The sequence below is a fragment of the Centrocercus urophasianus genome, unplaced genomic scaffold (assembly GCF_019232065.1).
Source record: "Centrocercus urophasianus isolate 14NV4802_14NV808 unplaced genomic scaffold, USGS_Curo_1.0 seq_10, whole genome shotgun sequence".
In the NCBI taxonomy this organism is placed as follows: Eukaryota; Metazoa; Chordata; class Aves; order Galliformes; family Phasianidae; genus Centrocercus; species Centrocercus urophasianus.
This window is the reverse complement of record NW_024884142.1, coordinates 21,784,130-21,798,000: the sequence shown is the minus strand read 5'-3', so window position 1 is coordinate 21,798,000 and position 13,871 is coordinate 21,784,130. Positions and strand designations below refer to the sequence as shown.

The following is a 13,871-nucleotide window of genomic DNA, read 5'->3' as shown; positions in this document are numbered from 1 at the left end:
GTGTGAGGGAGAATGCTCCGGCCCTGCACAGCACTGCGGGCATTCTGGTTCCAGCTTAGATCAGCAAGAATATTTGTCCAGCTTGTTTCACTGCTAGGTGATTTCTATGAAAATACATACAAATAGTAGAGCTGCACAGGGCAGCAGAGCTCTGTAATGTCCTTGTGATGCTCTGGAAGGCAGATGACCCAGGCCCAGCATTCCAGCTTGACCAAAACCAAATCCTTTTGAGCACTTCCTCCCTCCATGTCCCAGTGCATTTTAGAGTTAGCTGTAACAGTGTTAATACAACATTATTTTCACCTCTCTTCCTTCCCTCCCCACAACAAAATAATTCATTTTCATTTTGATAAAAAGAAATAATTTTAAAATAACAAAATGTTAAAATTATGATAATGATATGGTTCATATGTTTATGACAGATGAGAGAAACAAATGGAACATTTTATAACTTTGATTTAACAAGATTCATAACTGAAACACTGATGTAATGTTTTGGCTGTAACAACATGAATGGTCTTGACAGAGTTTTTGTTTACTGACATATGAACCTTGATATTATCTGACCTATTACTTATTCTCAGCAAGACATCTTCCTTTCCTGCTCATATATTGTAGAAGTCACGACCACACAGAAGTCACACAAGTAAAACAACTCTGAAGAGTGGATTTTCCCCTAGCTGCCACAATTCATGTCATTTATCTTCTTAAGTTCTTGCCAATAGAAACCCATGAGTATTTACAGTGGCAAAGAGAGAAAGACTTCCCGCTGGGCCATATATTCCCAAAGTGTTGTAATCTGTCTTCAGATTGCTAAACTAATTCATACTCAGCCTCATCCCTTCTGTCAGTTAACAGCTACAAAAACGTTTCAGTGCTTCAGTTACTTCCATCTCCCTGAAGACTTGCGTATCCTTTTCTAAAACTTAAATGTTTAACTTACATTAAAATAAAACATATGCTAAATATGAAGACAAACATCAGTGACTGTATCAATGCACTGCTATCTTGCCATGCCAGAATCAACTGACCTGAAACATTTGCACAGCATTTTATAATCAAAGAAATGTAATTATTTGACAGTCCACTTTACAAAATGCACAGAAAGTGCAAGTTCAGTCAACCTGAAAACTGTTTCTGTTTTTCAGTGCTACTAACCTCTGAATATACCTTTGAGGAAAGCCAAGTGAACAGAGTTGGAACCAGAGACAATAGACTTATTTGCATTCAGATCCTCTAGAAACAGGTATAGCATACTCAGGTGCTGCTACAAAAATAGGTATTGTTGCTTTTCCATCAGTTACACAAGAAATGTTCCAAAATACCATACAGGCATCATTAATTCTTCTTGTGTCTTATCCTCAAGAGTATCCTATTCCATTTCAATGATCTCTTTGAGGTCTGCAAGAATCTATTTGAAGTAAAATCTTCAATCTATTTCAGTAATGATCATCGAATCAAAGTTATTTAATAGAAATAGTTCACTGTTCACTAATTCAACATACATTTTGACTGAAGAACACAACTGTAACTGGTGCTGTTTCTCCCTAGTGAGACATGAGCTTCATTAAGAACTGATCTTGGGTCATAGTACTAAACTGCGTCAGGATATTGAACAGTTAGATTTATTCAATGTAAAACAAATACCATAAATAACACCATTTAACTGTGGAGTCTTAGAAAAAGCATATTTTTATGGTATGGGTCCATAGTTACATTCTTCAATGTAAAGGAAATCTTTGCAGCCATGGTCTTGGATATCAAGAGAGTGAAAAGGTATAGATTAATCAATAACGGTATGAATGATAGCTCTTGTGTTGTATATTTGGGATGTAGGTTTATTTAGAAGTAGTTCAAAATACTGAGTCTGGAATAACTACATTTGCTGTTGAATAACAGGCTAGGAATTCAAGAGTTTTTGTCTTCATTTTCATTTCTGCCACTCTCTTTTGCATTGCTTTCACCTGAATGAACTGACCTTACAGACAGCTTCCTTCTCATTTCAGTTTGTGAGTAAAATCACTTGGATTGAGGCAGAATTTGTTATTTTATAAAGCAAAATGCCCTGGAGAGTAATAGGGAGAATTTTTTGCTAGGCTCTGTACATTCTTGGGGCACAAATCATTGCAAGAAAATTAAAAACATCTACTGTCTCCATGGCACTATCTTGCCAGAGTACAACCAACATACAGGTCATGGAATCATCAAAATTTTCTTTTCTGTTGCACAAGTACATATCAGATCCTTGCAAAGAAACTGTGTTAGATTCCTACTCAAGAAATCTTTTTTGTTTCTTGAAAGTCAACTAATTGTCATGTCTGATCTCTTTAATTTTTTTTCTGGTAAGTTACAATAAAGCTAATAAATGAGCTAGTAGTAGAATTTGCAAAACTTCCAGAATCTGATATATGGACTGTTTCTATAAACAAGGAAAAAAGGGTACTTCACATTTTTTCTGCTGTGAAATATGTAGAAACAGTAAAAGAAACTAAATGACTTAAATGCTGTGCTGTGTAATAATCTTTTAAGTGGCTTTCCATCACTGTAACATTACACTTTTTTCTTTCCAGTCTGCTCTGCTATGCATATCTGGTCATTATGTAAGACACAAAGATTACGTAAATGTCAAAAGCATGACACATAAACACCTAATTCTGCAATGACAAACTCCAAACAACTTTCTGTATGAAAAGAACTTTGCAATCATCAAAATTCAAAAAGTGTACCATTAAGCTGTTAACTAAAATTATTTTACTAACTTTTATTATCAGTAGCAGTATCAGCATGAAAAAAAAAGCATATGATGTGCTTCATGAAAGAATCAATTCAAAATGACTTATACAGCACCAATGTTTACTTCCAAGTGTTAAGCTATGAACTCTCAAACATTTCTGTGTTTGCAGTAAACTTCCTATGGTATTTTATTTGTCTTGTTTTGATAAGAAGGTAGTTACCAAATGTTCAAAACTTAAAAAATATACTTTGAAATTGAAGCGGATGGTACTAGATGAAGAATAATTTACATTTTTCAAGAACTGGTGAAAGCAATTAACTAATTTAATATAAGGACTATCTAACTACAGTGGCTAACAATGCACAAATAAAGAATTTGGCATTTGTTTGCACCTAAGGGGATAAATTGCACTCCTGATTCAGAATACTTTGCTCTATATGCAGTAAAAAATGAAGACTTCACCCTCTCCTCTACAACAGCATTTGAATACATGAACTTCTGTTGTAACTGCTTTATCACTTAAAATCTAAGAAATGGTTAAAATGGTATTTTAATGGCAGCTAATTAAAGACGCATTGTCTTCACAAGGGAAGACACTACGATACAAATGGCAAAATTATGTGATCATAGAAGAATGATATGTTGACAAAAATCATTTACACATAATAGTTGGCAGCTAAAAAAGGTTGGGAAGAACATGAATACAATGAGGCAAGAAGAACTTGTATGTGATGGACTCATCATGCTGAGGGACATTACCATGTACAGGTATTGGACACTTAACTGAATGCAGTGGAAGAATATTTTGGGATTGCACAAGAGTTAACATGGGATGTTTAATGGCAGAAACAAAGGCAGGGAATGACTGGGTGCTAGCAACTGGGTAGAGACCAGAATTAGGGGCAGCTACTGGGTAGGCTGTGTCAGCCCATCTCCTGGAGAGATGCACATTATGTATGTATTTCCCCCTACCCCGGTTTATCCAATATTACGATTTACTGTCATAAATCAGTCAAGGGGTAACAGCATAAGGCTGCTGGTGCTGTTTGTGGAAATGCTGAGTGCCCAGTTGCTGCTGTGCTGACCTTCATGGCCACACCTGTATGTGCATTATATGTGTTTTTATGTGCCTACTGGGACTGCATGCTCAGTCTAGTTACCAGCTGACCTGGGGGCATGGAGCTGTGACTGCCTTACCTCTATCCATCTTCTCCACCCTTAACTTTCTGACAATAAATCCCTATATGTCATTTGTTTTCCAAACTTTTACTGAAAAATGGTTTTCAGTAAAAATATAAGCTAAATTTACCCTAGTATTTGTTGGGAAACATGATATTTTAAACATGCTTATTTTCTTTGCATTTATATATTTCCCTTTTTTCTGCTTCACAATTCACATAGACATTTTCAGTAGAGAGGCTGGACTGTTAAATTAAATAATGGCAAATAAGCTAAAAGCGGCAGCATTTCTGAGTGATTTCGTCTGTTATTGCTTTATGGGTACTCACACTTAAGGCAGTTGGTCCTGGAGGTCCTGCTTCCCCCTAGTTAAAGCAGGAAAGTGAATAAACCAGCAGTCTCTTTAGTTCCAATTTTTACCCTCTAAGATTTTTAGAGGATACATATCATAGCATAAGTAAATTCATTAAAATTATCAAACATGCTCTCTGTTACAATAATATTTGGGTAAAGAATTTTTTTTGGGGTAGTAATTTCATAGGTATACACAGTTTACCACAAGTTAAATAGAAAAACAAAACAAAACAAAAAAATAGGCAGACCTCTGCATAAATGAATTGGTTAAAAAAAAGCAGTCCTGCAGAGACATTTGTGTATGTGAAATTACAAGCTAATGCTTACGTACTTAAGGTGGCCCCTGAAGTCAATGTGACTGCTCCCATATAATAAAGACATCTGACTATGTAAAACGTTCACAGAATTATCTTGTTGAGTTCTGAATTTCACTGTAAGACCTTCAATTGCAATCCAGCAAACAAATCAGAGAGCTCCAAGAGAGCAATTCAGAACATCTAATTTAGGCTTCTGATCTGAATTGCTTTCAAAAGAAGATTCTGTCCATTTTGTAGTGATAAAAAGTGTTCATCTTGTGTATTTACAGTTCATCAGTACTCACATTCTTCAATCATTAAAGTGGACAAATGGCAGCATGAGTGTTTCACCACATCTAGGTAAGGCAGTGCATTATTGAAGAAATACCATGCACACTCACATATCAATATAAGCTTAGAAATAAAAATGAGTACCTTTTCTCCTTTAGGACCAGCCACACCAGGACTACCAGGGTCACCTTTTAGTCCCTGGAAGAAAAAAGAACGTATATTTGTCAGCATCCATGGAAAAGTGTTGGACAAATTGCTCTACTGCTGTGAATCCGTATATACATAAGCAGCTCTGAAAGTAATACTTCCTATTCATTTCCATGGAAAATACAACAGAAACAAAGAGCACAATAGCACTGCTTGATAGACAGAACTCTGAGTTACAAAACACTGTTTTTCAACACAGTCATCATTTTTTGCCAGCAATGAACAAGAGCCAGAATGCCATGCTCACAAGGATCTGCAGCAGTGGAGGTGACTTGCTGTCACTACTGCTGAAACATGTCACCCACCACCTCACTGTGCTCACATCCACTGTTTGGTCTCCATAAAAGTTCAGCAAGCATCAATGATTGTCAGCAGGTGCCATTTTTTTCCTTATGGAAGAATTCAATCACACCCTTGCTTCATATGTACTTCCGTGTCAGATGCCATTTTGCCAGACTGCCCCTCTGCTGCCACTTGTTGTATGGCAACAGAATGTAATGGAATATTGTTGGGAAGGTTCAGCCTCTACTGTCATACCACCAAATTCTGCCTCTAACATCATGGGACGAATAATGAAGTAGGAGACACTACTTTTGGAGTAGTGCTCAACTAAATAGGCCTTAAAGTATTAGGAAATTAATAATAATATAATCTCAGAATTCCTCATTTTCATTTTCCCCCTCTACTCAGCTATTGTGAGGCCCCATCTGGAGCACTGCGTCCATGTCTGGTGCCCCCAGTACGAGAAAGATGCAGAGCTCTTGGAACAAGTCCACAGGAGGACTACTAAAAGGATCAGAGGGCCACAGAACTGGGCTTGTTTAGCTCGGAGAAGAGAAAGCTCTAGAGAGACCTCAGTGCGGCCTTCCAGTACTCAAAGGGATCATATGAACAGGAGGCGGTACATTTGTTTATGAAGGTGGATAGTGATAGGACAAGGGGGAATGGTCTTAAACTGAGACAGGACAGATTTAGGTTAGATACTAGAAGGAAGTTTTTCACTCAGAGGGTGGTGATGCACTGGAACAGGTTGCCCAAGGAGGTTGTGGATGCCCCATCCCTGGAGGCATTCAAGTCCAGGCTGGATGTGGCTTTGGGAGCCCAGTCCAGTGGCTCGCAACCCTTCCCGTGGCAGGGGGGGTTGAAACTAGATGATCATTGTAGTCCTTTTCAACCCAGGCCATTCTATGACTACATGATTCATTCTATGATTATGAACAGTGAAGTAGTGATTGAAGATGACATACATCTTCAACAGAAAATTAAATACACAAAGCCAATCTACCTTGATTGTGCCACATTAGAGCAAGTAGCATGCAGAAATGCAAAGTTCTCAAGTGTCAATAGGTATGTGTCTTGTGTGGCCAACAAATATAAGTAGAATGTCAGCCCCATACCAGAAATAAAGGTAGACAAAGCGCTGTGGTTTCTATGCTGCAATGAGCAATGCTGAACTGGTGAACTGCAACAGAGTACAACTCAGAGAAGCTGCCCCATGCTCCAACACTACTTTTTACCAGTTTGAAAAAGGAGTTACCAAAATAATCAAGTCCTTCATACCTCTCTCCCCAGTTTTGGTTTCAGTTGGAAAAGCAGAAAACGTTATCTACTCCTGTGTATCACAAGTGCAGACAACTATTTCACTAACATGTCTCACCAGAAGCACACTAGAAAGAAATATTTTATCACTCATAATCTGTGCAGTATATGGAAGAGTGGGAGGTTTTGAAATACATTCAGCAAATTCAAATCACTCTGAAGTAAGGAATGACTTGGCTTCTGATGTTGGAAAAACCTATGAGGAGCTGCTTAAGGCAAGAGGTCTCTCCTGCACCTTCTTTCGGATCACTATTTTAGAGACACTGCAAAGAACACTGATGATGTGAGTCAGTGAGAGCTCTAAGAGTTGAAAGATTTTACTTAAAAGTCAAACAACAATAATGTAGGCAGTACAAGCACTACAGATCATAATTAGACACTTAACAAGTAGGCCAACATTGTTACTACCATGGAGATTAAATGAGTCTAGGACAGAAAAGATTCATCTACATCTGAATTAGGGTTTACTAACTTAACTTCTTCCCAGCCCCCTTTTTGCCCTTGCAAGCTCTGTTCCTTGCTTAGCAATAATTGGAAAGATAGAGACAACTGGCATGAAAATGATAAGCAACATCTGTGCCTTAGTGGGTACAGAAACATTAAATCAGTGAGTGTTCTAAATACTGCATATTTGTGCAACTTCACTTCCTGCTAAAATTGCATTAATTCACCATCTGGAAGGAACATCATTTAGAACTGTATGAGCATTTAAGTACCCACTTTGGATTAAATTTGTGGTTGTTGTAAATACCCCTGATTTAGCTTTGATTTGTCCTTTATTAAGCTTGCCAAATATGTAATAGTTAAACCAGAAGTAGTTTAGCTATTTGAACTTAAAAATGTAACAGGCAGATGGATTCAAAAACCAAGCCAAAAAAATTTCTTTCTTGTTATGATTTGTATACTTATGGCATAGTCTTGGTATTGTCTCCATTTTCCACATTTTACTTTTCACCTCTTTATGAAAGATGGCATGAAACACTCCATGTACTGAAAAAGCCATCAAAGGATTTTTGAGGTATGCAAATCATGCGGATCTTGCTCAAAGCCAGTGTTACAGCAGTGTAACAATAGATTTGAGCCTAAGGAATAGTTCTGAGGTTGTATATTTGCAAATGTATATATTGGAGAAGATAAAAATAAATCTGCATCTCACAGGAGATATAACTGCATGTGTCTCTACTGAAAAGACAACTGCAAGCAAAAGATACTGAACTGAAGCCTTGTGTTGTCAAACTATAAGCATCATTTTTTTCCTAATTGTTATGTTTATAGCTTTTAGCAGTGGACCTTGGTGAGATATGCACTTTGACAGCTACTACAGAGATGATTACCACAGAGGTCATCCTCACATAAAAGGGACAAGGGGAAACTACATATTTGACAACAAGCCTTACAGTAGAGCACAATTTTTCAGTACTCATGAAGGTTTCTATGTAATGTACTTTACAATATTTGGATTATTTTTCCTTTGCAGTTTATATCGCCAAAAAAGATAAGCAATATTGGAAAAAAAAAATTCTCAAGAAGTTATCCCATTAGAAGAGTTTCTTGTTCTTTAGCACCTTATATATCTCTTAAAGATATTATTATCTTAGTAAGTTCCAGACATTGTGAACACTTTGAAAAAACACATCTGGTACTACATCACGCCTGTTCTTCCCTACCCCACCCTTTTAAAGCTGCTCCAAGGTTTAGTTGCTATTGGCTGCCTCTGAAATGGCATAAGAAATAAGAATTCCCATAGTATGTAATATCTGTAGCCCATTCTAGTACAGTGTCCTACAGTGTCTAGTACAGTATCCTGTCTCTGGCAGAGAGCAGAACAGGATGCTTCAGTAAAATGGACACAGCTATCTAAACAGATGTAATTGGGATGATTTTTATTAAGCTTTCAATTAGAAAAGCTCATATTCTACAATATTTTAGGAGACAGAGTTCAGCCTTGAAAGCCACATGCTAATTTCTAATTTGACAGATGTGTCAAATTCAAGAACTGAATAAAAATTTCAATAGCTCACGTAAGAAAGCATAAAGGAATTACTGAAGTCTATCCTCATCTAATTCTATCTTTCCCAGAACACCGCAACAATGAACATTTGCAAGTTCATGAACTTATTAAAACTCCTCCCGAACAATCTTCATGTGCTACCTCCTTTTTATCTGCTGTAAGGACTATAGATTTGTATTTCTACAGGTCAAAATAAACATACATCAAGGTTCCTAAATGGATGCCAAAATGTACAGTAAGTGTTAGGACATGCATGCAGGAGGCTGACCCAGTGGTAACAAGATAGCAACATGAGAAATGGCAGAAATGAGAAGCACTAGATAGAACAAGACAGGGGAGTGAATGTAACAGAAATGCTGGCCAAAAGAGAAATTACAGGAACAAGTATTTCACAAATATTGATAAGAAGGTAAAGTCAGTAAAATTGAGTACAACAAAGGAACGAGAAAACTAGAGGCTCTTCGTATAGAAATGAAGATGGTGGTGTTTCTTCTGAGAGAAGAAATTTAACACAGAAGTCATCATTTTGATTGACACTACTTTTGACAAACCTGTAATTAGATTTCTTTCTGATACTCAAGTCTTAACCAGCCTACTAAATCAACTTGATTAAGGAAAAGAACACAAAAAATAACAATTCTGCCCTAAAACTGTAAAAAGGAACATGGTTTTTATGAATTCTTAAAATCATGAAATGTTATTAATGGTGTCTCAGCATTACTGGCATAAGATGCAAGAGGTTTTCTATATAAATTTTCCTTTTAGACCAGTGACAATCTCATACAATACATGCTGTGCTCTGGAGTTCCATGGAGAAGAGAAAATAACTTAGTGATCTGACAAATGTTTTTCTTACCAAGTCTGAGAACATTTTATTTGTTCAAAAGAAGTGTCAGGTATAACCGGAGCCAGAAAACTAAACAGTTTTTCAGTTCCTATGGTTTTAGTCATTTGGATAAGATCAGAACAGTCAAAGAATTTGAGAGAAAGGAACTGAATATTTTCCTCTATGCCAAGCGGCCTTGACTGCAATTCTTTTGTGACAACATGATGATGTCTTAGCTTGCTGCTTATATTTGGGATTCACATCTTACATGTCTGCAGTGTCTGAGAAATCATATAATAAAGGAATTCTATCCAATAGTAGTACTATTCAGCCTGCCCATGAAACAACAGGAACAACTTACAACACATACTCTTGTGAATACTACAGAGGGAAATACAACTCTTGGTACTTGCACAGGATAAGGAAAATGTCACATAATTTAAAAGAGCCTGCTTCTGCAAATTAGATTTTTGTGCAGACTTATTTGTTGCTGTTGACCTTGACACTGATGTTCATCTGGGTTTGAAAACCACGCTGAGGGTTTATAAGAGCTTAATGAGCAGGCACCTCTGCAGCTAAGACCAAGCAGCTGGAATTACTGTACTAAAAACTCTGCAGTCCAAATGGGGAACTGGATTTGCAGGCCTGGACATTCTGAGGAGTACTTTCAGCAACAGACTGAAAATGAGCTACTCTGGGAGCAAACCCGGAAACCTGAAGAAAGTCAGGATAAGTAAAGAAAATTTACTGGGGGTCTGTCGCAGTGAAGCCAGAGTTTCTGAGGTTTATGCTGCTGGAAGCAGACAATTGGACTGAAGAGCTTCCACAAGGACTGGAGAACCAGAGGGACCAGGGGAGTGATGAGCCAGGGTTCTGTTTAACAGTTCATTGACGGTACACTACTAGTTATCAGAAACAATGCAAACTTCACGAGCAGCATTAGATAACAAGGGCCTATAGCCTTTTCTCAGCTGCCATTATTTAGTTATCCACAGCTGGGAAATATCTGAGAAATCCATTAAGCTTTCACCCTGAGACAAAAGTTTACAATAATAACAGACATGAATTTGATCAGAGAAGTCAGGATAACTGAATTGTTAACTTTGTATGAACTTATCAATAAAACTCTCTTTTGTTCAGAAACGTTAGAAGAATTGTTAATGTTACACTAAGTGTTCTCTCCAAGTAAAACATGCTTTTGGTTCCCTAATGCTTTACTTGATGAATTCTGACTTACTCTTATCAGGATCACTAAGGGCCTGAGAAAATTGTATCATACATTGAAAACGTTCTCTGAGCTCTCCACAGCTAATGCTTCTACATCAAGACAGAAAAGAGATGAAACAGGTAAAATGCATTTGCATCTGGCAATAGGTGCTCTTGGCTGAGAGCAATCAAGCTGCTTCTATAGCAGCCACATCCAGCCTACTGGAGATGTACTCATTTGTCCAGGAAATACTGCACTGCATGCGTGAAACAATGAAAAATTCTTCAATATTGCCATCATCTTTTGAGGAGAATAAATCTTTCACTCTACAAGAGAACTATTTGGGAAGCATTATCCAGTTTTATTTTTATTGCTGGATGAAGAAAATGTTTTCAGACTTTCTTGCACATAGTCCCTGGCTTGCATGAAATTCACTTAATCTCACATCAGGACAAAATCTCCTAGCACACCACATAATATATAGAATACTGAAAATATAGTAATCAATCCAACACACTAACAAAGAGTGTCAAATCAAATTTTTATGGATCAAATCAGAAACTTCTATGGAGAAATAAAATTTGGATATACTCCAATGAGGAAGACACCAGAATCACATTTTTGCCACAAAAATTTTAATTCAAGCAACAGCTTCAGAGTCAGCTTTATAACACCAAGCTGTGTACGTTGGGATAACTTTTTTTAATCTAGGAGGCATTTTCAGAGCTTCAAATAATAGAATACACCTTTTTTCATTTTATACCTCAAGTACTTTTAAATGTTGCCATTGGTCTTTTCCAGTTGATGTCATTCAAAAACTTCAGATGGCTGCACTATTCAAATGTTTAGATCTTACATCTACTGTTTCTTCATACTTTCGCTCCTTGTATTTCCTTATTTCCTTACAATGCTAAGACAGTTTAAGATTAAGGAGTAAGAGAAAACCCATGAGAGTGTGAAGGTAAACAACTGTTACTATCACATCAAGAGAATAGGTTCTTTTGAAAATATTCATATTTCTGTTCGTTTTTACACAAAAGCAAATAAAATGATCCAATATGTGTACACTTCACCTTCTTTACACTGAAAACTTGTGATTTTCTTATTGCTCACTTAAATTCATAGGTCTGTCCTTTGACATTTATGTACGTGAAAGAAAATAGTCTTTTATGTGAAAACGTTTTTATGCAGTAATTTAGAGTACCACCCTTCCCAGTAGAAGAAAAATACTTAATGAACTAGCTTGTTAAACTATGTAGAGATTATACACTAGATTTTCATTTATTTCTTTTTCTATCTTTCTTTTTTTCTTAAACAAATTACATTAGAGTCAGTCTTCCCCCAGCTACGCATGACGCATGCTGAGAGATTTGATAAAACTTCCTGGGCTTACTTACTGTTGCTGAAGTACTTCATTTATGTTAGCATCCCATGGTATTCATTTTTGCCTGCACCACTGATCAAGAAAATTACATGACTCCTAAAGGAGTCTGGAAGTTTCAACGACTAAGACTTACTTTCAATTCACACTCAGAAGAGTGTGAATATCACACTCATTCCATGGTAGTAGCAGAGATATTCATATTGAGAATTTGTCCTTATTCTATATGTGATATGAGCATAAGTAATTGTATTTAATAGGATTTCTCCCAGACAGTATGTCCATGAACATCCACTTGTTACTGCAATAAAAATGATGGCATTATTAATGTCAAGTGGCTATAAAAGTCAAGGAATATAACTTAAGAGACACTACTCAAGAAAACTGACTGTTCATATTATACAGACAAATGGCTGCTTACAGATGTAATGCGAATACATGCCACAGGAGGACTACATTAGTAACGTGCAAGTTATTTATAGCTGCTTCTTAAGAAGCTAAAAACAATGGCAACCACATTACTAGTATTTATAGTGAGTATTTGTGTTGTCAGATGGATTTTTAAAGTCTCAGATGGAGACATAGCACGACAGACCTTGGCTCAGATTTGTGGAGTGATAATCTAGGAGGTTGTGCAGGGCAGTTAATATGTTCACAGTTCCTGCATCCAAACCTGTTTCTGAATGAGATTCTGACTGACCCAGTTAGCACAATCTGCAAGGGATGAGAGACTTCATCGTTCTGGATAACCCATCAACATTGTACAAAGCTAATCTCCAAATCAGTTTTGATTTCCCCTGTTATTCGACTTCATTCTAGCCAAAACCTTTTCTGCAGTTAAGAAAACAAAAGCAGTAACAGGAGAGAAAAAAAAGGAAAAGGAATTTGCTTCTGACGCCTCTGTTACCTGATTTTGATTAAAATAAATTCAGATTTATTTCTACCGAAATGTTCAGTCATCATTTTTCCTGTTCTTCATCTGTGAGTGCAGAAACCGTCTTCCCCCCAGGCAGAGACAACAGCTGCCAACAGCCAACACCACTAGCTTTGAGTGTTTGCAGGCTTTCTTTCTACACCACTGCAAATTATGCCCATGTAAGCAGATTAACTTGATTATTTCGGAAATATCAGATGTTACATTTACGCATACGAAATGAGTTCAAGAAATACTGATAGCAACCAGGAGTCAATGACACACAGTACTTCGCATTTAAACTTACTGACTGGCATCTCCATGCACTCTAATAGCTGAATCCAAAGCATGTTTTTTTTACGTATTGTTAAAAAGGAATCATGTGTGATTCGAGCAATAAAGTCTTATATTGCCTATGCAATTCCGTTTCAGAAACATTTTAAAGCCAGATCCCATGATGATAATCCACCGGGTTTTTTTTGACACATTAGAACAGTTCACTAAATATTCTGATTTATAAAGGTTTAGTATTTTACACTTTCAGTGCCACAATTTCAAATATGTTCTAGAGTTCACCAGATACGTGGTATACCTTACTCATCCTAAAAAATTTGTGGAACAGGATCCCATGTAGTAAAGGAGATCATGTAAGACCAACAGAGAAAAGTCTCCACAGCTATGGAAAGAAACACAGATGTGTTTTTCCATGCTGTCAGCAAATATGCATGACAGAAATATATGGTTCACCTTCACAGACAAGCAGGCTACAAGAGAATACCTCTTTGAATAACTAAACACAGTTTCAGCTCAGTACATAGTATATGTTTCCACGCAGAGGATATCTACCAGTAGCCAAAAATAGCCTGATTTAAC

At 36.9% G+C, this 13,871-nt stretch overlaps 1 protein-coding gene across 1 annotated transcript in view; it reads right to left on the bottom strand.

Moving 5' to 3' along the window:
• The window catches only part of COL19A1 (collagen type XIX alpha 1 chain), a 184,830-nt gene that overhangs the window by 81,253 nt on the left and 89,706 nt on the right, over positions 1-13,871 (bottom strand). Inside the window, exons 13-14 of the mRNA XM_042826945.1 lie at positions 4,999-5,052; positions 4,243-4,278 (exon numbers count right to left, since the gene is read on the bottom strand). Of these exons, the coding sequence (XP_042682879.1) occupies positions 4,243-4,278; positions 4,999-5,052 (90 nt within the window). The remainder of the gene's footprint in view (positions 1-4,242; positions 4,279-4,998; positions 5,053-13,871) is intronic.